Source organism: Mercenaria mercenaria, chromosome 13, assembly GCF_021730395.1.
Source record: "Mercenaria mercenaria strain notata chromosome 13, MADL_Memer_1, whole genome shotgun sequence".
NCBI classification, from domain to species: domain Eukaryota; kingdom Metazoa; phylum Mollusca; class Bivalvia; order Venerida; family Veneridae; genus Mercenaria; species Mercenaria mercenaria.
Window position 1 is genome coordinate 7462940 of NC_069373.1, and position 24470 is coordinate 7487409.

The following is a 24470-nucleotide window of genomic DNA, read 5'->3' on the forward strand; positions in this document are numbered from 1 at the left end:
ATCAAGGTCACATCACTGCCATGTGACATTAGACAAGCTTACTGTCGCTAAGTGGCTGCTTTTTAATTTCTGACTTTTGCAGCTGACCGTCACAATATAAAACAAACTGTATACGTCGGATTAGTTCAACTAATGTGACATATGTAATCACACTATTTTATGCACTGTTTTGGAAGGTGTACGCATTATATATTAATGCGATCATTACTACACACTTCATTTTTTTTTCTCATGTCAAGTAGGCTGCGAACACTGGGTTCATCTAAAGTTTTGTATAAAACAAAATGTGCCAAATCCCTCTGTAAACACTGCAGTCCAGAAAAATGAGAAAAAAACATCAGACAATGTGTATTAAAAAAGAAGAGTGATTATTTATGTTCTTAGCCCCATATGTTCATGAATGTTTAAATGTTTTCAGATTTATTTATATCATTTGGTCTTAATATTGATTATCTACTTGCACCAGTCCTGCTTTTGTGTCAAGTTTTATTGCAGCATCCATGACAGTTATGGTGTAGCACATTACTTACAGTGATTGCACAAATATTTAAGCCAATCAAAAGCTTCAGACAAATCTCATGTAAGATGTGTCGAAATAGGTCACATAGGTTCTTCCAAATAGTCATTACACTGAGCAAAGGTAAATTTTAATTCATTTATAGAAAAATCCTCATGGAATATTCTGTTGTTTTTTCTATGAGTGAGTTTGCTTGGGTTATCATGTGTGAAAGTCATCCCAAGTGAGAATTGATCTGAACAACAGTTGCATTGTTTTCTGCTTATAGAATGACACAGGAGTATAGTCGTGCATGCCTGCGTGTGGCAGTGGCACAGATATGTCAGCACCTGGGATGGAACTCGATACACACAACTCCTATGGAACTGCTCACGGATGTGTTAGAGAGGTACCTCTTCCAGGTTGGCAAAGTCACTCACAGATATTCAGAACAGTGTAAGTACTGTAATACATCGTTACATCAGTGCAAGTAGTGGAAAATCATTATTTATCTTGATGCAGTTACTGAGTTAACCACTTTCTGCACTGAATTTATCATGCACACATATACTCTATCTATAGTTGTTATATAATAATATGCAAGTTGAATTGGAATTCCTCTTAAACCTATGAATAGGAAAACCTATGGAACCTAGTATCTGTTGAAAAGTAAGAGCTGACACTGATGTAGAGCAATATTACACATGTTATAATTAAAATTGCAAGAATTGTATTGTTTAAAACATGATGTGGAGTTTAGAGAATGTTGGTGAGTTTGTTTGCATTAACTCTACAATAGTGCACGTTAGTTTTAATGAACCAAGTACAAATTTCTAAATATAGATCTAAAGATAGAATTGAACAAAACCAATGTATATAAAAATTTATACAGTAAATCCGCAACAGCAGACAGATTCATTAATAAAAAAAGTAAGAGCAGTTCTTATTTTGTTATGATTTACAGTTGGAAGAACCGATGCTCGTTTGGAGGATGTGTTTATGGCATTTACTCACATGGGTGTACAAGTGCACGAGTTAGAAGATTATATCAAACATGTTGAACCATTACCATTTGCAAAGGAAACTGTCTCATATCCGACACCTCAGGAAAATGATTTGAAGTTCCCAAATCCTGACAGTAAAGAAGTACAGCAGAGGAAGGTGTTTGAGTATGTCCCTGAATATCTACCATACATGCATCCAGAACTTAATGGTATGTCTCAATTTTAGCATGTTCCTGAATATCTACTATACATGCATCCTGAACTTAATGATATGTCACATTTTGTGTATGTCCCTGAATATCTACCATATGTGCATCCTGAACTTAATGGTATGTCACATTTTGAGTATGTCCCTGAATATCTACCATACATGCATCCTGAACTTAATGGTATGTCACATTTTGAGTATGTCCCTGAATATCTACCGTACATGCATCCTGATCTTAATGTATGCCACATTTTGAGTATGTCCCTGAATATCTACCATACATGCATCCAGAACTTAATGGTATATCACATTTTGAGTATGTCCCTGAATATCTACCATACATGCATCCAGAACTTAATGGTATGTCACATTTTGAGTATGTCCCTGAATATCTACCATACATGCATCCTGAAGTTAATGGTATGTCACATTTTGTGTATGTCCCTGAATATCTACCATATATGCATCCAGAACTTAATGGTATGTCACATTTTGAGTATGTCCCTGAATATCTACCATACATGCATCCAGAACTTAATGGTATGTCTCAATTTTAGTATGTTCCTGAATATCTACTATACATGCATCCTGAACTTAATGGTGTGTCACATTTTGAGTATGTCCCTGAATATCTACCGTACATGCATCCTGAACTTAATGTATGCCACATTTTGAGTATGTCCCTGAATATCTACCATACATGCATCCAGAACTTAATGGTATGTCACATTTTGAGTATGTCCCTGAATATCTACCATACATGCATCCAGAACTTAATGGTATGTCACATTTTGAGTATGTCCCTGAATATCTACCATACATGCATCCTGAAGTTAATGGTATGTCACATTTTGTGTATGTCCCTGAATATCTACCATATATGCATCCAGAACTTAATGGTATGTCACATTTTGAGTATGTCCCTGAATATCTACCATACATGCATCCAGAACTTAATGGTATGTCTCAATTTTAGTATGTTCCTGAATATCTACCATACATGCATCCTGAACTTAATGATATGTCACATTTTGAGTAATACTATGTCCTTGAACATTTACCATACATGCATTCTGAACTTAAATGGTATGTCACATTTTGAGTATGTCCCTGAATGTCTAACATACATGCATCCTGAAGTTAATGGTATGTCACATTTTGAGTATGTCCTGAGCATCTTACATACATGCATCCTAAACTTAATAGTATGTCACATAAAGTATTTAGAAGAAATAAACACCTTACCTTTTAAATAATTGGTTTTGTTAGATTTATCTTAAGATACCTCTTAGTATCAAATACGAGTGTTGTCCCTATAAATTATAGACACTTGGAATGAAACGTTTTCATTGACTGATGATTAAAGTTATTATAAGAAATGTTAATGAGATTTTATTGAGGTCCGATACGTTGAAGTTTCGCAAGACGTAAGGCACAACAATATAGACATTGTGATCCACCTTCATTCTGTTATACCAACGCATCGTCATCACTTCTGCTAAACATTCATATATGGATCAGAGTAAATCAGTCTGAGATCACACTGCCAAATTTCATTAAAGTGACATCATTAGTTGTGGAGTATTTATATACTAGTATTCAAGTAATGAAACTCGTCATGTAAAATGTTGATGTTGGAAGATACAGCGATGCAACAGAAAGTCATTAGCATCTATGTATACTATAGAGTAAGTCCCCTATATACTGCTGAAGAAGTTGCCACACTAGTGGCTAGTTCATATGTGGCATTGCAAACTTTCTGTGGGACTGTCAGAAATAGGGACACAAGGATGACTGAAAAGCCACAATGATAGCAATGTGTGGCAAATCCAAGACATCATAAATGCCGACAGTAGACAAAACTTGATACAGGATGCTGCACAGTTATGTGCTCCACTTAAATTTCATTTAGAATCATTATTTTTAGCTCATCTGATTTTTTGAAAAAAAATGATGAGTCATTGTCATCACTTGATCTGCGTCTGCATAACTTAATTCCATCCTTTTTGCAAGAATTATGGCCCCTATTGGACTTAGAAAATATCAGATTTCTTGGTCAAGTTTTATGTTAAGGTCAACTTTTCTCACTAAACTATCAAAGCTGTTTCTTTAAAACTTGCAACATTTGTTCACCATCAAAAGCTGACTCTGTACAGCAAGAAACATAACTCCATCCTGCTTTTTGCAAGAATTATGGCCCCTTTTGGACTTAGAAAATAGATTTCTTGGTTAAGTTTTGTGTTTAGGTCAGCTTTTCTCCTAAACTATCAAAGTTATTGCTTTAAAACTTGCAAAATTTTTTCACCATCAAAAGCTGACTCTGTACAGCAAGAAACATAACTCCATCCTGCTTTTTGCAAGAATTATGGCCCCTTTTATACTTAGAAAATATCAGATTTCTTGGTTAAGTTTTGCATTTAGGTCAGCTTTTCTCCTTAACAGTCAAAGCTATTGCTTTAAAACTTGGAGCAGTTATTTGCCATTAAAATTGACTCTGCACAGCAAGTACCATAACTCTACATTGCTTTTTGCAAGAATTATGGCCCCTTTTGGACTTTGAAAATCATTGGTATGACAATATTTCTATTATTCAGAGACAAAACAAATCAGATGAGCATCCGCACCCGCAAGGCAGTGCGCTTGTTAAACGTATTTTATTGTTATTTTACTGCATATTTTTCTAAATGCTGTGTTAAAATTTGACTCTGAATACCTTGCAAATTGATCTCCACACTGTTTCTTGTTATTTTCAATGCCAACAGTTTAATAGGACAACCCTCATATATTTGAAGTTGCTAACAATACATAATAATTTGTTAATTTCCTTTGTAAAATTTAGACATTAAACAAAATTTACTTCAAATTCTGTAACAGAAATATCATTGCTACCACACCTCTTTTCTTATGACATAGTTCTTCAGTTTGTTATAGGTTCTTAATCTTTGAAACATTTTTGGTAATTTGTTTAAAGAAGAACCTGAGGACACTAACCAATCTGCCAGGCCTGCCAGTCCAGAAAGACTTCAGGTGGAGCCACAAGCGATAGAAATGAGCCCAAGTGCTGGTGATAAAAGACCTGTTTCCAGTCCAGGTGACAGCTCGGTACCACCTTTCAAAAGACAGAGGTTTGTAGACATTCAATTAAGTACGTAGGCATAAACGTTAAGGTTATTTATTGTATTTTATCTGTTCAAGTCACTTAAAATGATAGTATCAAGTTGATAAATATCCAGATGAGCCAGGGAAGAATTAGACTAAAGACATCCATATTTTTATCCTTCCTTCCCGTTTTATCTGAGAGAAAGTAATTTATATGTTGAGAACTAGTTAGAACAAGTTCAAGAATGTCTTTGTTCACATGTGGCTATTTTGTGGTAAAATACTCTGGAGATTTTGGGGTAAATTAAGACAGTATATGTAAGTTGTTTACATAAAGGAGAAATAGTAAATCTAATCATGCATGTATCATATATTTTCTGAATAAAGTTTCATATGAAAGTTATACATACTATAACAGGTGCATAACAAAGGTCTTGTATAAATGTTGATGTTTTACCAAAATCACATAACGGTATTACACAAAACGTTTTGCAGTATGAAACTTTTATTGCATTTAAAAAGAAGACACTACTGTACTGTAATATCAGATATTTTCACAATGCTGAAAGTTTGCTGTACATGTATCTGTATTTCAAACTTGAAATTGGTTTACATGGTACAATACATGTCCAAATTTTGAAACATATACGATTATTAATAATAAAAACAGACTCTTGGCTGTATTTCTTTTCACTTATACAGATAGAAAATGTTGGAAAAATAAATCCCTTGTGAAAATGTTTAGCTTGACTTTTTGAAGAAAATGTAGAGCTATTGCACTTGCCACAGCATTGGCATTTGTTGCTTAAAGTTTTTGATAAAGTCAAATATCTCTGTTACTATCAAAGCTATTGACTTGAAACTTAAAATGGTTATTTACTATCAAATCTACACAAGGAGAAACAATCCCCATAACTCTTATTTGAATTTTGACAGAGTAATGCCCCTTTTTAACTTAGAATTTTTTGGTTAAAGTTTTAAAGCTCTAATTCAGAGTCATGCAATGAGAAAAGTCGACCTTGCTGTCTTATGAATAGCTCTTAGCAGTAATTAAAATGATTCTATGCGGTGAAAACCAATGCAGTATTAATGTCTGCATTTGATGTTGAAAAAGAAACCTTCTGAATTTTCTATACATGTATAATGTCAGTTGATTTGTTATCTCAAAATATACCTTGTAAATGAATGGTACTTTGAATTATTTTAGAACCAAATCAGATTTGTTTGAAAAAAAATTACATGATATACTTCTAGTAGGAAACATTTCTAATCACTGATGCATCCTATTTCAGATTAACTACGTCACAGCCATTGCCTGAAGAAGCATCTCAATCACAGTATGAGATGATAAGTGTTGTGATGACACACAGTGGTATTCTATCTCCGATCAGAGAGGGCAAGGTCCCTGATTCCAAAGCACCTCCAGCGGGATTCAAACAGATTGTCATTGTTCGGCAGAAAAGTGCCGGACAAACGGCGGCACCAGGTATTCATTTACCATCAGATGCATCCGTTATAAAGCTTGACTTTAACAAAGACCCTAGCAAAGGTGGTAAAATTGTTCAAGTGGAGGACATGGAAAAAGATGCTGGAGCAATAGATTTTGATAGAAATGATCCTGAATATAAGCCAAAAGCGAAAAAGAAGTTTAAAGATTTCAAGAGGGACAAGTTGACAGCACAAAAACCGTTTAAAATTAAGCGAGGACCTGGAAGGCCTAGGTCCCCAGGCAGAGCAGCTGTAGTTCACAATAAAGGTGCTGTTGGATTTTCAAGGATTCCAGCTGTGTCAGGAATGAATCAGATTGCAAATGCAGGGCAGGAGGGGCCAATGGACCTGTCTTTGAAGCCTACTCCTCCACCTCCAAACATCAGTGTTGTTAAAACAGAAGATCAGAGTAAAGAACTAGAATTTATGAAATACCCTGATTACAAACCCAAGTCAACAGCACTTAGTAAGCAGCAAGAGAAGGACTATGAGGATACAATAGATTCAGTGATAGGAAATAAGACTTCAGAATCAGACTTTGATAGACCTCATCATAGAGAAGCTCCTGTATCAAAAGATAAGAAATCTAAGCAAGTAGATGAGTGGCGTGTCAGTCATATAAGTGAATCATATGCTGGTGATGAAGACGAGGAAGGTGAACGTGAAAACAGAGATTTTTCACGACCTAGTTCAGAAAGTTCGTTTCCGCTACCACCACCCACTATGATAGCTCCTCATCTCAAACTTCTGTATGGGGCTTCTCCAGCTGTGTCTGTAAGCCCAAGACCTAGGGGTCGACCAAGAGGAAGTGGAAGTGGGTTCTATAGAAGTTATGCTGGAAGGTCACCAATGGGTGGAAGACGCGGGAGGCCTCCATTACACAGAGGAAGTCCTGGAAGACCACCACTTAATCGCAGTCCTGGTAGACCCCCCTTAAATAGGAGCCCTGGGCGACCACCATTAAATCGTAGTCCAGGTAGACCAAGCAGCGGGCGCAGTCCAGGGCGACCTAAAGGTTCAGGTATGAGTCCAAGACCTAGAGGCAGACCAAGAGGATCAAAGAGTCCAAGAAACAGGGGTGCAAGCCCTAGAGGAGGAAGTCCAAGAGCAATCACTCATCTTAAATTTGATGAAACTAATGACTCTAACGACTCGTCTAAAGCTACTCATATTTTCAAACTAGATAATGAAGACTCAGAAGCAACTCTGTTTGAATTTCCGTCCCGCTCCCCACCTCCAAAATCTCCGAAAAAAGAACCATCACCAGTTCCGGCTAGCAGAACTCCTCCAGTAGAGGATAGGTCTTCATCAGTGCCCAGTCCAGCTCCAACAGAACCAGCTGAATCTTCTGGCTCGAGGGAGGTATCACCTGAACTATCACCTGCCTCAGTTCATTCACTACCTTTCAAGAGAGAGCCAACACCTGAAGAAGAAACTCATTTTCCTCCCATTAAAGGTTTGTAAATAAATTGAATAATTATATACACTCTTTATACTCCCCATATCTTAAACCAACAAATTGTTAAATGTAAATGCAGATTGTTTTCTGTTGCGTTATCTCATATCTGAGGTTATATTCAAAGGAATTGGTTAAAATTCTGGAGACCGGTTCAGACCCTGGAAAGAACAGAATTTGACTGCAGTCTCCATAATTACTAACTTAAGTTTATATAAGTTATTATAAGATGTCAAGGTATCAGTCATAATTATGGTAAGTTGTAAGAATTTTTAGCTCACCTGAGCCAAAGGCTCATGGTGAGCATTTGTGACCACTTAATGTCCGTGCGTAGTGCGTCATGTGTCCGTCAACAATTTCTAAAAAAATCTTCTTGAAAACCACTGGGCAGAATTACACTAAACTTCACAGGAATGATCCTTGTGTGGCCCCTTTTCAAAATTGTTCAAAGAATTGAATTCCAAGCAGAACTCTGGTTGCCATGGCTTTGATGTTTGATGTGTAGCATCATCTAGTGATCCTCTACCATGATTCTTCAGATTATCTGCCTAGGGTCAAATATGGCCCTGCCCTTGGGGTCACATGGTTTACATAGACTTATATAGGGAAAACTATGAAAATCTTCTTGTCTAAAACCACAGGGCCTAGGGCTTTGATAATTGGTCTGTGACATCATCTAGTGGTCCTCTAGCAAGATTGTTCAAATTATGCCCCTGGGATGAAAAGGGGCCCTGCCCCAGAGGTCCCAAGTAAACATAGACTTGTATAGGAAAAAACTTTGAAAATCTTCTTGTCTGAAACCACAAGACCTAGGCCTTTGATATTTGGTATGTAGTATTGCCTTCTGGTCCTCTACCAAGATTGTTCAAATTATTACCCTGGGGTAAAAAGTGGCCTCACCCCGGGGGTCCCAAGTTTTACATAGACTTATAAAGGATTTTTTTCTTAAAATCTTTTTGTCTGAAAGTTCAAGGCCTAGGCCTTTGATACTTGGTATGTAGCATTGCCTAGTGGTTCTTTAACAAGAATCTTCAGATTATGCCCCTAGGGTGAAAGGAGGCCCTGCCCTGGAGGTCACTTGTTATATGAGTTATTTGGGAAAAAATACTTAAAAAATTTTCTGATCATATTTCCTAGACTGTTTTATTATAATTACCTGATGACCCCAAGTAACTAGGGGTCACTTGACTGACCTTGACCTACTGACCTACTTTTTATGCCCCCAAAGGGAGGCATATAGTTTTTGAACCGTCTGTCGGTCTGTCAGTCTGTCCGCAATTTTCGTGTCCGGTCCATATCTTTGTCATCGATGGATGGATTTTCAAATAACTTGGCATGAATGTGTACCACAGTAAGACGACCTGTCGCGCGCAAGACCCAGGTCCGTAGCTCAAAGGTCAAGGTCACACTTAGACGTTAAAGGTCATTTTTCATGATAGTGCATTCGTGTCCGGTCCATGTCTTTGTCATCGATGGATGGATATTTAAATAACTTGGCATGAATGTGTACCACAGTAAGATGACGTGTCGCGCACAAGATCCAGGTCCGTAGCTCAAAGGTCAAGGTCACACTTAGACGTTAAAGGTCATTTTTCATGATAGTGCATTCATGTCCGGTCCATATCTTTGTCATCCATGGATGGATTTTCAAATAACTTGGCATGAATGTGTACCACAGTAAGACGACGTGTCATGCGCAAGACCCAGGTCCGTAGCTCAAAGATCAAGGTCACACTTAGACGTTAAAGGTCATATTTCATGGTAGTGCATTGATGGGCGTGTCCGGTCCATATCTTTGTCATTCATGCATGGATTTTAAAATTATTTGGCATGAATGTGTACCACAGTAAGACGACGTGTCGCGCGCAAGACCCAGATCCGTAGGTCAAAGGTCCTAAACTCTAACATCAGCCATAACTATTCATTCAAAGTGCCATCGGGGGCATGTGCCATCCTAGGGAGACAGCTCTTGTTTGTTTTTTAAGTGACCATGAATGTGACCTACTGACCTACTTTCTTAATATTTTAGCATCAGTTTGATATTTGAAACATGTAGCTCCTATTACTCAGGTGAGTGGACTAGGGTCATCATGACCCTCTTGTTTTTACATTGGATAAAAATAAAGTTTTACCTAAAAGACTAGCAGATAACCACCATCCATTTAAGAGTCTGAAGATAGAAACAATTTATTCTGCTTTTGATTAAAGGTATTTTTCTCACTTTTAGACCGCTCACCACTTAAGGATACTGTAGTTAAAGATAAAGAGGTCAAGCTAGATAAGGATAGAGAAAAGGACCAGGTCAATAGAGAAAAATTTGAAAAAGAAAAAACTTGGGATAGAGAACACAGCAGGGACAGAGAACATAAGGAATATAGCAGAGAAGAATTTAATGAATATAAAAGAGAACACAAAGAACAGAGCAGAGACAAAGAAAAAAATAGAGAATATAGCAGAGATAGAGAAAGAGAGCACAAAGAACCTAGCAGGGATAGAGAAAGGGAACACAAAGAACATAGTAGGGATAGAGAAAGAGAGCACAAAGAACATAACAGGGATAAGGAAAGAGCACACAAAGAACATAGCAGGGATAAAGACAGAGAATATAAGGAACATAGCAGAGACAGAGAAAGAGAAAATAAAGAACATAGTAGAGATAGAGATATCATCAAGGATAGAGAACATAAAGAACATAGTAGAGACAGAGATTACAAAGAACACAGTAAAGATAGAGACAGCAGGGACAGAGATCACAAAGAACACAGTAGAGATAGAGACAGCAGAGATAGAGATCACAAAGAACACAGCAGAGATAGAGAGCGAGAAAGATCTAAGGTAACTATTGCATTATTTTAGGTTCATGTAGTATTATAAAGAACAGAAGTAAGTAAATTGTTAAATCTGAGGTGCAGAAATTTAAGGTTCTTAAAATCTTCATAATTCAATTCAGAACTGTAGGCTTTTCCCAAATGTGAGATCAGTGAGGATGCAAGTGCACATTATAAGTTATTATAGGCAGAGAGAATTTATATATATGTTTAGCTGAACTATATGAAGTATGTGGAGAGCTATCCTACTTGATCCAGTGACCGTGTCAGCGTCCATTTGCATCCACACCTGGGTTAAAAATTGTATGCACTTTCTCTTATCTCTGTAATTACTGGATGGATTTGCTTCAGGATGGGCAGACGGATGGATGGGATGAATCTCATGTTATTCTTTCTAATGAGTCTCATGTTAACCTTTTTGTTCATTCATTTTTCTCAACAACTATTTATCCAAACTTCAAGAAACTTGATCAGAATGATCCCCTATTACCCTAGTTGGTCCAAAGTGAGAATGGGGTCACTGGGTCAAAGATCAAGGTCACAGGGACCTGAACATTGAAAATGGTTTCCGCTCAATATCTGGACAAGTATTTCACCTAGGACCTTGAAACTTCATAGGTATATTGGTCTTGATGTGTATATGACCTCTATTGATTTCAGAGTCAAAAGTCTAGGTCACAGGGATATAAACATTGAAAATGGTGATTTTCTTACTTCTTTTTTTTTTTACACCAATTAGAATTTTATTTTCATGCCCCCGAAGGGAGGCATATAGTTTTTGAACAGTCTATCAGTCTGTCCCCAATTTTCGTGTCCGGTCCATATCTTTGTCATCGATGGATGGATTTTCAAATAACTTGGCATGAATGTGTACCACAGTAAGACGATGTGTCATGCGCAAGACCCATTTTTCATGATAGTGCATTCGTCTCCGGTCCATATCTTTGTCATCCATGGATTGATTTTCAAATAACTTTGCATGAATGTGTACCACAGTAAGACGACGTGTCGCACGCAAGACCCAGAAGGCTCAAACAAGGCTCAAAGGTCAAGGTCACACTTAGACGTTAAAGGTCATTTTTCATGATAGTGCATTCGTGTCCCTTCCATATCTTTGTCATCCATGGATGGATTTTCAAATAACTTGGCATGAATGTGTACCACAGTAAGACGACCTGTCGCGTGCAAGACCCAGGTCCGTAGCTCAAAGGTCAAGGTCACACTTAGACGTTAAAGGTCATATTTCATGATAGTGCATTGATGGGCGTGTCCGGTCCATATCTTTGTCATTCATTCATGGATTTTAAAATTATTGGGCATGAATGTGTACCACAGTAAGACGACGTGTCGCGTGCAAGACCCAGGTCCGTAGGTCAAAGGTCCTAGACTCTAACATCGGCCATAACTATTCATTCAAAGTGCCAGCGGGGGCATGTGTCATCCTATGGAGACAGCTCTTGTTTTATTTTCATTTTCTACCTGTCCATTTCTTTTTAATTTGGGGGTTATTTATTGTATGCCTTTATTATTCATTATCATCATCCACATCGGCCATAGGGGTGGCATATTGTAATTGCAGAATCTGTCTGTTCGTACTGACGGTTGTTGGTTTGTCAGGATTTTGTATCTGGTCTGAAACTTTGCCATCCGTGGAGGGATTTTAATATCACTTTGTACAAATGTTCCCCATAATGAGACTATGTCAAGCACAAGACAAATACCACAAGCTCAAAGGGCATGATCACAGTAGGAGGTCAAAGGGCAACAAGGCTTTTTAGTGCTCAAGGTGAGGTATTGTGACCGGTCATTGTCCGGCGTCGTGTGGTGTGCACCGTGTGGCGTCTGTCAACATTTGCCTTGTTAACACTCTAGAGGCCACAATTGTAACCCAGTCTTTATGAAACTTGGTCAGAATGTTTGTCTAGGTCAAGTTCGGAACTGTTCCATGTGTGGTCAGAAACTAGGTCAGTAGGCCAGATCAAAGGAAAATCTTGATTACACTCTGGAGTCCCCAGTTTCAGTTTGAAATTCAGGAGAATTGGTCAGAATGTTTGTCTTGATGACCTCTAGGTCGTGTTTGAATTTAGGTCTTGTGAAGTAAAAAACTAGATCACCCAGACAAATCAAAGGAAAAGCTTGTTAACACTCTAGAGGCCACATTTATGACCGTATCTTCATGAAACTTGGTCAGAATATTCATCTTGGTGATCTTTAGTCCAAGTTTGAAACTTGGTCATGTGGAGTGCAAAACTAGGTCACTAGGCCAGATCAAAAGAAAATCTTGTTAACACTATAGAGACCACATTTTCAGTTTGAAACTCATGAGAGTTTGTCTTTTTGACTTCTAGGACGTGTTCGATTCTTGGTCATGTTGTGTCAAAAACTAGGTCATTCGATCAAAAATAAAAAAAACTTAATAGGGGCTGCATTTTTCACTGGATCTTCATAAAATCTGATCAGAATGTTGTTTTGAAGAAATCTAGGTCAAGTTCGAATATGGGGGTCAAAAACTATGTCACCTAGTCAAATCAAAGAAAAACCTTGTGTATGCAATTGGGGCTGCATTTTTCACTGAATATTCATGGAATGTTTGTCTTTGTGAAATCTAGGTCAAGATTGATTATGGGTTATCTAGAGTCAAAAATATGGTCACCCGGTCAAATCAAAGAAAAACCTGTGTGAGTATGTGCTATAGGGGCTGCATTTTCACTAGATATTTGTGAAATTTGATCAGAATAATCTTCTTGATGAAATCTAGCTCACGTTCGAATATAGGTCATTTAGGATCAAAAACTAGGTCATCTGATCAAATCAAAGAAAAACCTTGAGTATGTAATATGGTTGCATTTTTCACTGGATATTCATGGAATTTGAACAGACTTCTTGTCTTGATTAAATCAAGACTTAGTTTGAATATAGGTCATCTTGGGTCAAAAACTAAATCACTTTCAAATCAAAGTAAAACTAAAATAGGAGCTGCATTTTTCGTTTGATGTGCATGAAACTTGGTCAGAATGTTTTTCTCCATGAAATTTTGGATGAGTTGTTACCTTGGTCAAGTCGCAACAAAAACTAGGTCACCAGGTCAAATCAAAGAAAAACTTGTTTATGCTCTAGGGGCCACATTTTTATGCCTCCGAAGGCATATTAGTTTTCAACTGTCCGTCCGTTCATTCATTAGTTTGTTCATTCGTTCATCACATCGTTAACTTTTTGCATGAAGGCACTTTACTCGTGAACCACTGCACGCAGGACCTTCAAACTTCACATGCCGATAGTACTTATTGAGAACACGATCCCTATTGACTTTGAGGTCATCAGGTCAAAGGTCAAGGTTAGCAGGTCAAAGGTCAAGGTGCTGCGGGGGCATTTTGTCACCATTGTCACCATTAGTGACAGCTCTTGTTTATTCAATCTTCATTAATCTTGGTCAGAATGTTTGTTATCACAAAGGCTTAGATGGTCTCAAATCTGGGTCACTTAGGGTCAAAAACAAGGTCACTTAGTCAAATCAAAGATAAGCTTATTTACACTCTAGAGACCACTTCTTTTGCTCTATTCTTAATGAAACTTGGTCAGAATATTCATCTGGATGGAATATCAGATGGGTTAAAAGTTGGGTCAGGTTGGAGCCAAAACTAGGTCACTAGGCCAGATCGAAAATAAATCTTCCTTTACACTCCAGAGGCCACATTTTTGCTCCAATTTTCATGAAACTTGGTCAGAACATTTATCTCCATGAATACTCAGACAGTTTTGAAACTGGGTCATGTGGTATCAAAAATTGGATCACTAGGTCAAACATGTTTACACTGTTATGGTGTGTTACTCAGGAAGGTGACTTAGAGCATCTTAGCCCTCATTTTTAGCTCACCTGTGCTCAGGTGAGTTTTTGTGATCACTCGATGTCCGGCGTCTGTCGTCTGTTTGTCAACATTTAGCTTGTGTATGCGATAAAGGCTATATTTTTCAATTGATCTTCATGAATTTTGGTCAGAATGATAACCTTGATGAAGTCTAGGCCAGTCTCGTAAATGGGTCATCTTGGGTCAAAAACTAGGTCACTAGGTCAAATCAAAGAAAAACCTTGTGTATGCGATAAAGGCTGTATTTTTCAATTGATTTTCATGAAATTTGGTCAGAATGATTGCCTTGATGAAATCAAGGTCAAGTTTGAATATGGGTCATCTGGGGTCAAAAAATAGGTCCTTAGGTCAAATCAAAGAAAAACTTTGTGTATGCGATAGAGGCTATATTTTTCAATTGATCTTTATGAAATTTGGTCAGAATGATTGCCTTGATAAAATCTTGCTTGAGTTTGATTATTGATCATCTGGGGTCAAAAAGTAGGTCACTAGGTCAAATCAAAGAAAAACCTTGTGTATGCAATAGAGGCTGTATTTTTCAATTGATCTTCATAAAATTTGGTCAGAATGATTGCCTTGATGAAATCTAGGTCAAATTAAAATATGGGTTATCTGGGATCAAAAACTAGGTCACTAGGTCAAATCAAAGGAAAACCTTGTGTATGCGATAGAGGCTGTTTTTTTTTCAATTGATCTTCCTGAAAATAAGTCAGAATGATGAAATCTAGGTAGAATTTGAATATTGGTCATCTGTAGTCAAAAGGTAGGTCACTAGGTTAAATCAAAGAAAAACCTCGTGTATGTGATAGAGGCTGTATTTTTCAACTGATCTTCATAAAATTTTGTCAGAATGATAGCCTTGATAAAATCTAGGCCAAGTTCGAATATGGGTCATCTGGGTTCAAAAACTAGGTCACTAGGTCAAATCAAAGAAAAACCTTGTGTATGCGATAGAGGCTGTATTTTTCAATTGATCTTCATGAAATTTGGTCAGAATGATGAAATCTAGGTAGAATTTGAATATTGGTCATCTGTAGTCAAAAGGTAGGTCACTAGGTTAAATCAAAGAAAAACCTCGTGTATGTGATAGAGGCTGTATTTTTCAACTGATCTTCATAAAATTTTGTCAGAATGATAGCCTTGATAAAATCTAGGCCAAGTTCGAATATGGGTCATCTGGGTTCAAAAACTAGGTCACTAGGTCAAATCAAAGAAAAACCTTGTGTATGCGATAGAGGCTGTATTTTTCAATTGATCTTCATGAAATTTGGTCAGAATGATAGCCTTGATGAAATCTAGGTCAAGTTCGAATATGGGTCATCTGGGGTCAAAAACTAGGTCACTAGTTCAAATCAATGTTTTTGCTCCAGTTTTAATGATAATTGGTCAGAATATTTTTTTCCATGAAATCACTAGGTCAAACATGTTTACACTGTTATGGTGTATTATGGTGTTTCTCAGGTGAGCGACCTAGGGCCATCTTGGCCCTCTTGTTATTTATTTTTTTGTTGTTGTTGGATTTAACGTCTCACCAACACAATTAGTAGTCATATGGTGAATTGCCAGCTTTGGTGATGGAGGAATACCCCAGGTGCCTCACATTCAACACTCCAAGTGAGGCTTGAACCCATATAGCTGAGGGGCAAGTGATTCAAAGTCAGCAACCATAACCACTTGCCCATGGAAGTCCCTTAATGATATTATTAGAGGAGCATGCCTCATGAAGAGTGTATAAAAATCAGATAAAAACACATAGGAGCCGTGCCATGAGAAAACCAACATAGTGGCTTTGCGACCAGCATGGATCCAGACCAGCCTGCGCATCCGCGCAGTCTGGTTAGGATCCATGCTGTTCGCTAACAGTTTCACTATTTGTTTTAGATTTTGAAAGCGAACAGCATGGATCCTGACAAGACTTTGCGGATGCGCAGGCTGGTCAGGATCCATGCTGGTCGCAAACCCACTATGTTGGTTTTCCCATGGTGCGGCTAATATTATTATAGCAGATGATGATGATGATAAAGATACATTTTAAGTTTCAAGTCATTATCTTATATTGTATTAAAGTTATAACAAGAAAGCGAAAATTGCCAAAGTAAAAATAAGAAAGGGACATAAGAATAATTTGTGCCGTATTCCTTAAATATCCTTGTATGATTATTAGTGGTCATTGGATGAATGCTGTTGTTGTGGAGGTCAGCATTTGCTAACTTAGGTCATAGTGTTACATACCTAAAAAAAGCAGTGCCTGAGCAATAAAAAAAGAATATTATGGCCTGTGATGGGCATATTAAAAACGATGTTTGCCTTGGTCAAAAGCTGAAGTATGCAAAAGATAAATGTCACACTGACCATACGGCTAAAATGGTTTCTGATCAATAGCTAGAGAATGATTTGGACTATGGATTTCAAACTTGATATCATTGTTGTGAATTGTCAGTTGATGACCCTTTTATTTGGGAGTCAGTAGGTCAAAGCTCACAGTGACCTTGGGACTGTAAACAGTTTCTTCTCATTATCTGGTGAGTGCTTTGACATAGGACCTTCAAATTTCATATGATGATTGCCTATAGTCAGTTGCTTATGCAAACTGTTTGTGGGGTCAGTATGTAAATGTTCAAAGTCATTGTGACTTTGAGACTATAGTATTCTGCCTTCACTGAAAATCACACACCCAGTTTACCTTTGGTAGGATATGAAGGGGGTGCATATGTGATTAACAAACTCCTTATGTACAGTTAACCTTGAAATGTATTTCTAGCTTGAAAAACATGACATAAACCTAGAGATTTGTCTCTTTAAAAGAATCTTTTGGAAATGGCTATTTTCATGGACACGTGTATATTTTAGGGAAGCACCTGCCTGCTCCATTATTTATTTTATGTTGTTGCATACAGAAATAATTGATGTACTTGAAGTATAAATGAAGTTCTTTTTATCATATTAATATTACTTTTAATAGACAATGTCTCTTCTATACTATGATATGTTCTCTAAATCACAGGAACACAGGAAAGATAAAAAGAAAAAGAAGAAGAAGAATAAGGATAGAGAGAAAGAAAAAGAAGATGATAAAGAAAAGAAAGAGAAGCACAAGGTACACGCCAAAAGGGCAACTTACTTTGATGTATTTAAGTATCGTTTTTTAGCTCTATCTGATTTTTTGAAAAAAAATGATGAAAATATTGTCATCACTGAGCGTTGTCGGCGTCGCGTCGGCGTCGGTGTCGGTCGGCGTCTGCGTCGGCGTTGCCATGGTTACGTTTTATGTTAGGTCAGCTTTTCTCCAACTATCAAAGCTATTGCTTTGAAACTTGGAATACTTGTTCACCATCATAAGCTGACCCTTATAGCAAGAAACATAACTCCATCTTGCTTTTTGCAAGATTTATGGCCCTTTGTACTTGAAAAACAGATTCTTGTTAGTTTTATGTTTAGGTCAACTTTTCTCCTAAACTATCAAACTTTTGCTTGAAACTTGGAATACTTGTTCACCAATGCAAAGCAGAACCCTGTACTTCAAGAAACATAACTCCATCTTGCTTTGTTGCAAGAATTATTGCCCCATTTGTGTACTAGAAAATCAGTTTTCTTGGTTAAGTTTTATGTTTAGGTCAGCTTTTATCCTAAACATCAAAGCTTTCCTTTAAAACTTGCAACACTTGTTCACCATCATAAGTGACCCTGTACAGCAGAACATACTCCATCTGCTTTTTGCAAGATTTATGGCCCCTTTTGGACTTAGAAATCAATTTCTTGGTAAGTTTATGTTAGGTCAACTTTTCTGCTTAAACATCAAAGCTATTGCTTTAAACTTGCAATCTTGTTCACCATCATAAGCTGACCCTGTACAGCAAGCAACATAACTCCATCCTGCTTTTTGCAATAATTATTGCCCTTTTGGACTTAGAAAAATGGTTAATTATGTTTAAGTCAACTTTTCTCATAAACTATCAAAGCTATTGCTTTAAAACTTGCAACAGTTTTTCACCATCATAAGTGGACACTGTACATCAAGAACATAACTGTAATCCTGCTTTTTCAAGAGTGATGCCCTTTTTAGACTTAGAAAATCATGGTAGGACAATATTTCTATACACAAAAAAAATCAGATGAGCGTCAGCACCCGCAAGGCGGTGCTCTTGTTTCTTCTTCAAATATCTAGATATATTGTCTGTTTACCCAATCACTTAAATTTAAAGAAAAAAATGTAACACTTTCCTCCATTTTCCAGTTATTACCAGTATCATAATGTTATCGAAAAATAGTTTATCATGTTGCTGTATTAATGCTAATGAAGAAAAAAATCTGTGTTTGTAACAGCTTTCTATTCTGTATTGATTAATGAAGTAGATTGAATGTACAATAAATCTTAAATCAGATCTTCCCAACATTGATGTGAAAAACATTTGTTGTGTTTTGTCTTTCAGCTTAAGTTTGTATTTCTACTTTTTTAGGAGAAAAAGGAGCGTGAACGCGAGAAAGAACCAAGAGAGGAATCGCCATCAATTCCACCTTTGCAGAAGTTAAAAATCAAGTTTGGTGGTGGATCGGCATCCTCGCCTGGTTCGTTCAGTATTAGCACATCCAAACTTGTTGCTTCACCTAAACCAGAACCTGTTTCACCTGTGCATCGGCCAGAGATTCCAAAATTGTAAGTGCCATATAATTTTATAGTTTTGCCGTATCTTTTCAGCTAAAAATTAAGGGATCTGTTGCTTAACAGAGGCATTGGCATTTGATGTAGACACCTTATTATTCCCCTAGATACGAAAACTAGCAACAGTTGTTTACCTCATCAAGACGATGTGTATGATGCAGATTACTAGGTCACATTTGGAGGTCAAATAGCTTAAATTTATGTCGGCTCTGCATTTTCGTAACAGCTGGGGAGATTTTCATGATATTTACCACATCAAGATGATATGCAGAGCACACAAAAGTTGACTAGGTTCAAGGTCAAGGTCATTGTGGTCAGTGGTCAAAAAGCTTAACTTTGTGTCTGTTCCATATCTTTTAAATTTCTTAAAAGATTTTCATAAAATTAACATTTTTAAGGCAATTTGCATAGCACATAAACTTGGTCACTTGGTCCAAGGTGGTCAAAGATCCAATAGCTTAAATTCTTGTCCATATCTTCTAAACCGCTTGGAAGATTTTCATAAAATTAGCATCAGTGGTTAACCTCATCCAGAGGACATACACAATGTAGGTCACTCGACCCAAGGTCAAGGTCACATGTAGAATTCAAAAGTCAGGTAACTCAAATAACTGCTCAACCACTAGAAGGATTTTCATAAAATTAACATCAATTGTTAACCTTATCAAAGTGACATATATATATTTCTAGAAAAATTACTTTATATATAGACTAGTTTTTATATTGAAATGAAGTAAACAAGTTTGAAATTTACAGTTTAGATGAACTTTTTCAGTGTCTCCAGTTTCATTTTTAGCTCACCTGTCACGAAAAATCTTCTTCTTGAAAACCACTGGGCAGAATTACACCAAATTTCACAGGAATGATTCTTGGGTGGCCCCCTTTCAAAATTGTTCAAAGAATGGAATTCCATGCAGAACTCTGGTTGCCATGGCAACCGAAAGGAAAAACTTAAAAAAATTTCTGGTCCAAAACCGCAAAGCATAGAGCCTTGATATTTGGTATGTGACATCATCTGTTGATCCTGTATGAAGATTGTTCAAATTATGCCCCTGGGGTGAAAAGAGGCCCCGCCCCCGGGGTCCCAAGTTTTACATAGACTTATATAAGAAAAAACCTGAAAAATCTTCTTGTCTAAAACCACAGGACCTAGGCCTTTGATATTTGGTATGTAGCATTGCCTTGAGGTCCTCTACCAAAATTGTTCAAATTATAACCCTGGGGTGAAAAGAGGCCCTGCCCTAGGGGGTCTCAAGTTTTACATAGGCTTGTATAGGAAAAAACTTTAAAAATCTTCTTGGCTAAAACTGCAAGGCCTATGCTTTTGATATTTGGTATGTTGCATTGCCTTGTAGTCGTCTACCAAAAGTGTTCAAATTATGCCCCTGGGGTAAAAAGAGACCCAGCCCCGGGGGTCCCAAATTTAACATACACTTGTATAGGGAAAAAAATCTTCTTGTCTGAAAGATCAAGGCCTAGGCCTTTGATATTTGGTATGTAGCATTGCCTAATGGATGTCTAACAAGATTTTACAAATTATTCCCCTGAGGTGTAAAGAGGCCCGGCCCTGGGGGTCACTTGTTATATGAGTTATATAGGAATAAATACTTAAAAAGAGTATCAGATCATATTTCCTAGACTGTTTAATTATAATTACCTGATGACCCCAAGTGGTTAGGGGTCACCTGACTGTGACCTTGACCTACTGACCTACTTTCTAGCCTTGAAATTTGGATGACATGTACAGTTTCGCACACTGATCTTAAAACTGACTTTCAGTGGCAATGAATATGACCTACTGACCTACTTTCTAATATTTTAGCATCAGTTTGCCATTTTAAACATATGGCTCATATTACTTAGGTGAGCGATTCATGGTCATCATGACCCTCTTGTTACAAGAATTATTGCCCCTTTTGGACTTAGAAAATATCAGATTTCCTGGTTAAGTTTTATGTTTAAGTCAATTTTTCGTGCATAGTGCGTCGTCCATCGTCCGTCAACAATTTCTAAAAAATCTTCTTCTTGAAAACCAGTTAAACCACTGGGCAGAATTACACCAAACTTCACAGGAATGATTCTTGGGTGGCCCCCTTTCAAAATTGTTCAAAGAATTGAATTCCATGCAGAACTCTGGTAGCCATGGCAACCGAAAGGAAAAACGTTAAAAATCTTCTTGTCCAAAACCACAGGGCCTAGGGCTTTGATATCTGGTATGTAGCATCATCTAGTGGTCCTCTATCAAAATTGTTCAAATTATCCCCCTAGGGTCAAATATTGCCCCGCCCCGGGGGTCACATGGTTTATATAGACTTATATAGGGAAAACTTTGAAAATCTTCTTGTACAAAACCACATGGCCTAGGGTTTTGATATTTGGTATGTAGCATCATCTAGTGGTCCTCTACCAAGATTGTGGCCCCGCCCTGGGGGTCCCAAGTTTTACATAGACTTATATAGGAAAAAAGTTTAAAAATCAGATTTCCTGGTTAAGTTTTATGTTTAGGTCAATTTTTCTCCTAAACTATCAAAGCTATTGCTTTAAAAACTTGCAACACTTGTTCACCATCAAAAGCTGACTTTGTACAGCAAGAAACATAACTCCATCCTGCTTTTGCAAGAATTATATCCCCTTTTGGACTTAAAAAATCAGATTTCTTGGTTGTTTTGTGTTTAGGTCAGCTTTTCTCCTTAACTATCAAAGCTATTGCTCTAAAACTTGCAACACTTGTTCACCATCAATAGCTGACTTTGTACAGCAAGAAACGTAACTCCATCCTGATTTTTGCAAGAATTATGGCCCCTTTTGGACTTAGAAAATCATGGGTAGGACAATATTTTTATTATACAGAGACAAAAAATCAGATGAGCGTCTGCACCTGCAAGGCGGTGCTCTTGTTTGAAATATTTTATTATCGATGCACGTAAGTTTTACATGTACCAGAACTATTGAACAAACCTTTTGATAAAAAAGCGTAAATTGCTAAGGAACTATTTGAAATTTTTAAAGAGTGATTATTTTTAAAGATTTTACAATCTGTAGAAAAAAATACACTTATTTTATTGCAGAAAGTTTAAGATGTTGCCACCTAAGCCTGACGCATCTGCTGAGGGTGATCAGTCATGGGTATCTTCCATTAAAAAGGAGAAATCTGCAACACCAAAACACGAGTCCTTAATTTCTAGCTCACCAAGAGTATCACCGAGTCCAGGTTCTAGAACAGCTTCCCCAAAACCAAAATATGGTAATACTAGTGATTCAGATAACAATTCTGAGGACGAAGAATTAGTTGATAAAACAAACAAATCTGGTGAAGAAGAAGTGACTGTTTCTGTTGTGAAAGGTAAAGTTATTGTAAAGAAACCTGCGAAACGAGGGAAAAGAAAAGGCTCAGTAAAGAAAGGAAGACCAAAAGGGGATGGGTCTAAAAAGGAGGAGTCAAGTTTATTGTTTGGTGATGCTAATGAAGGCCCTGTGGCAGCTATTAAAAGGGAACCAGAAAAAGAAGCTTCACCTATTTCACCTCCTTTCTCTCCCCAGAATGTCCCGTCCCCAATCACTATTCCTGCCCTGAAAGCTGCTCCTCCTCCGCCCTCCCCTCCAGCACCATCTAAGAAAATATCCCCTCCCAAACCAAAACCTCTGCTGAAGGAGCAGAAACCTTTGTCACCACTTGTAAAAGATACAATCAAACCTAAACCTGTTCCTGTGCCAGTTGCTAAGGTAGCTAAAGTTATCAAGTCTCCACGCCGCTTATCTCCTAAAAAGTCACCTAAAATCTCCCCTACATCAAAAAAGAAAGGAAGTATGTCACCACCAAAAACATCACCTACAAAAACGTTCCCTTTCATGGAGTTTACTTCACCAAGAACTCCGTCTCCACGTCGCAGCTCCAGTCCATCAGCATCAGCTCCCTCCTCCCCAATGTATTCCCCAGCATCTTCCCCAGCTAGAGATTCCCCACTTCATTTCCAGATTCCACCAACCCCTGCTTTTCCAACTCGAACCCACTCTCCTCCACCCTCCCCAGTATCCAGACAGATATCTACAGATGAAGAGGTTGAAGGAACTTCAGCAGATAAACCACGTATGCTGCCACCTGAATTGCCACCAATGCCACCTACATCAGCTCAGAAACGTGCTCAGAGAACTGTTATCACAGAGACAATTGGAACATTTGTTGTAAGTTTTCATTTACATTTTCATTTGTGTATACCATATAACAATTTTTTTAACAATTATTTTTACACAAAAAAAAAGATAAAGGGGGGGGGGGTCGCAGTTAGGTGTCTGCGCAAAATGTTTTTTGATTTTCTCTATATTTTATGACAATATACCTACATGTATTAAGTTTCATTCACAAGTGTTCCTGTTATCAGTTTTGACTTATTTTTATAGAAATTCACATTTAAAGTGGGTGGGGTAATTTGACATGTAACCAGCCAGGAACACAATCTCCGCCGCGTTTTTAAAATGGTTCAAACTTTTTACCTGGAACTTTCTGGATAAAATAACATATGAAATGGACATTACAATCAGTGCGTTTATTAAATTGCTTGAATCCTTTTTTCACTGACTGAGCACAAAGTGACCTACTCACAAATTTAACATGAATTTTCACATGACTAACGACTTCAGCAAAAATCTATATACCTCTTTTTATATTTAGATATTTATGCATTTTCAGGCTCATATTTACTTATAGCATTCATGGCATCAGACCTCTGTTACATATGAAATAGTTCCTTTTGACTAGGAAAATCAGTTTGGGGTAATTTATGAATCAATTTGGCGTAGTGCGTGTCCATCGTACCTACACAACATCAAAAAATATTTTTGAAACGTTCAAACATGGCCTCAGAATTTACATCTATTACTTCACACGAATGAGTTGGTTGGGAGGCCCCCTTTCAATATTGTTGTCAGTTGAATTCCGAGTGAGAACTCTGGTAGCCTGGCAACCGAAGAATCTTTAAAACTCTTGCTCAAAAAGTAGCTTTGATATCTGGTATGTAATCTTGGGTCCTCTATCAAAATTTGTTCTGTCCCCCTAGGTCAAATTATTGCCCCGACCAGGTACACATGTTTTATCAACTTTATGGAAAACTTTAGAAATTTTATGTACAAAACCCATGGCTGGTTTATATTGGTATGTAGCATTCTAGTTCTTTAAATTGTGGCCCACCCTTTTCCCAAGTTTTGTGACCTGAATAGTCAAAAAAGACATTGATTTCACTGTTAGTTTATGTTAGGCAAAAAGTTATTTCATCTAAATGATAAACATTGCTAAAATGCAATTGTTCACTATCGAAAGCTGACTTTTAGCGACATACTCCATCCTGCTTTTGCTAGATTATATCCCCTG

General features: G+C 37.4%; 1 protein-coding gene across 5 annotated transcripts in view; it reads left to right on the forward strand.

The window, feature by feature from the left end:
- The window catches only part of LOC123529977 (transcription initiation factor TFIID subunit 3-like), a 49634-nt gene that overhangs the window by 17369 nt on the left and 7795 nt on the right, over window positions 1-24470 (forward strand). The window contains exons 1-9 of one of the 5 annotated variants that reach the window (XM_045310637.2): window positions 515-640; window positions 786-952; window positions 1461-1709; window positions 4680-4833; window positions 6100-7751; window positions 9979-10586; window positions 17450-17542; window positions 18903-19099; window positions 22174-23287. In XM_045310637.2, coding sequence (XP_045166572.2) covers window positions 787-952; window positions 1461-1709; window positions 4680-4833; window positions 6100-7751; window positions 9979-10586; window positions 17450-17542; window positions 18903-19099; window positions 22174-23287 — 4233 coding nt within the window. In that variant the 5' untranslated portion in view covers window positions 515-640; window position 786. Of the gene's footprint in view, window positions 1-514; window positions 641-785; window positions 953-1460; window positions 1710-1846; window positions 1890-2291; window positions 2309-2624; window positions 2668-4679; window positions 4834-6099; window positions 7752-9978; window positions 10587-17449; window positions 17543-18902; window positions 19100-22173; window positions 23288-24470 lie in introns of those variants that run through there. The other 4 variants (XM_045310636.2, XM_053521083.1, XM_053521085.1 and 1 more) reach the window with 4 other exon arrangements.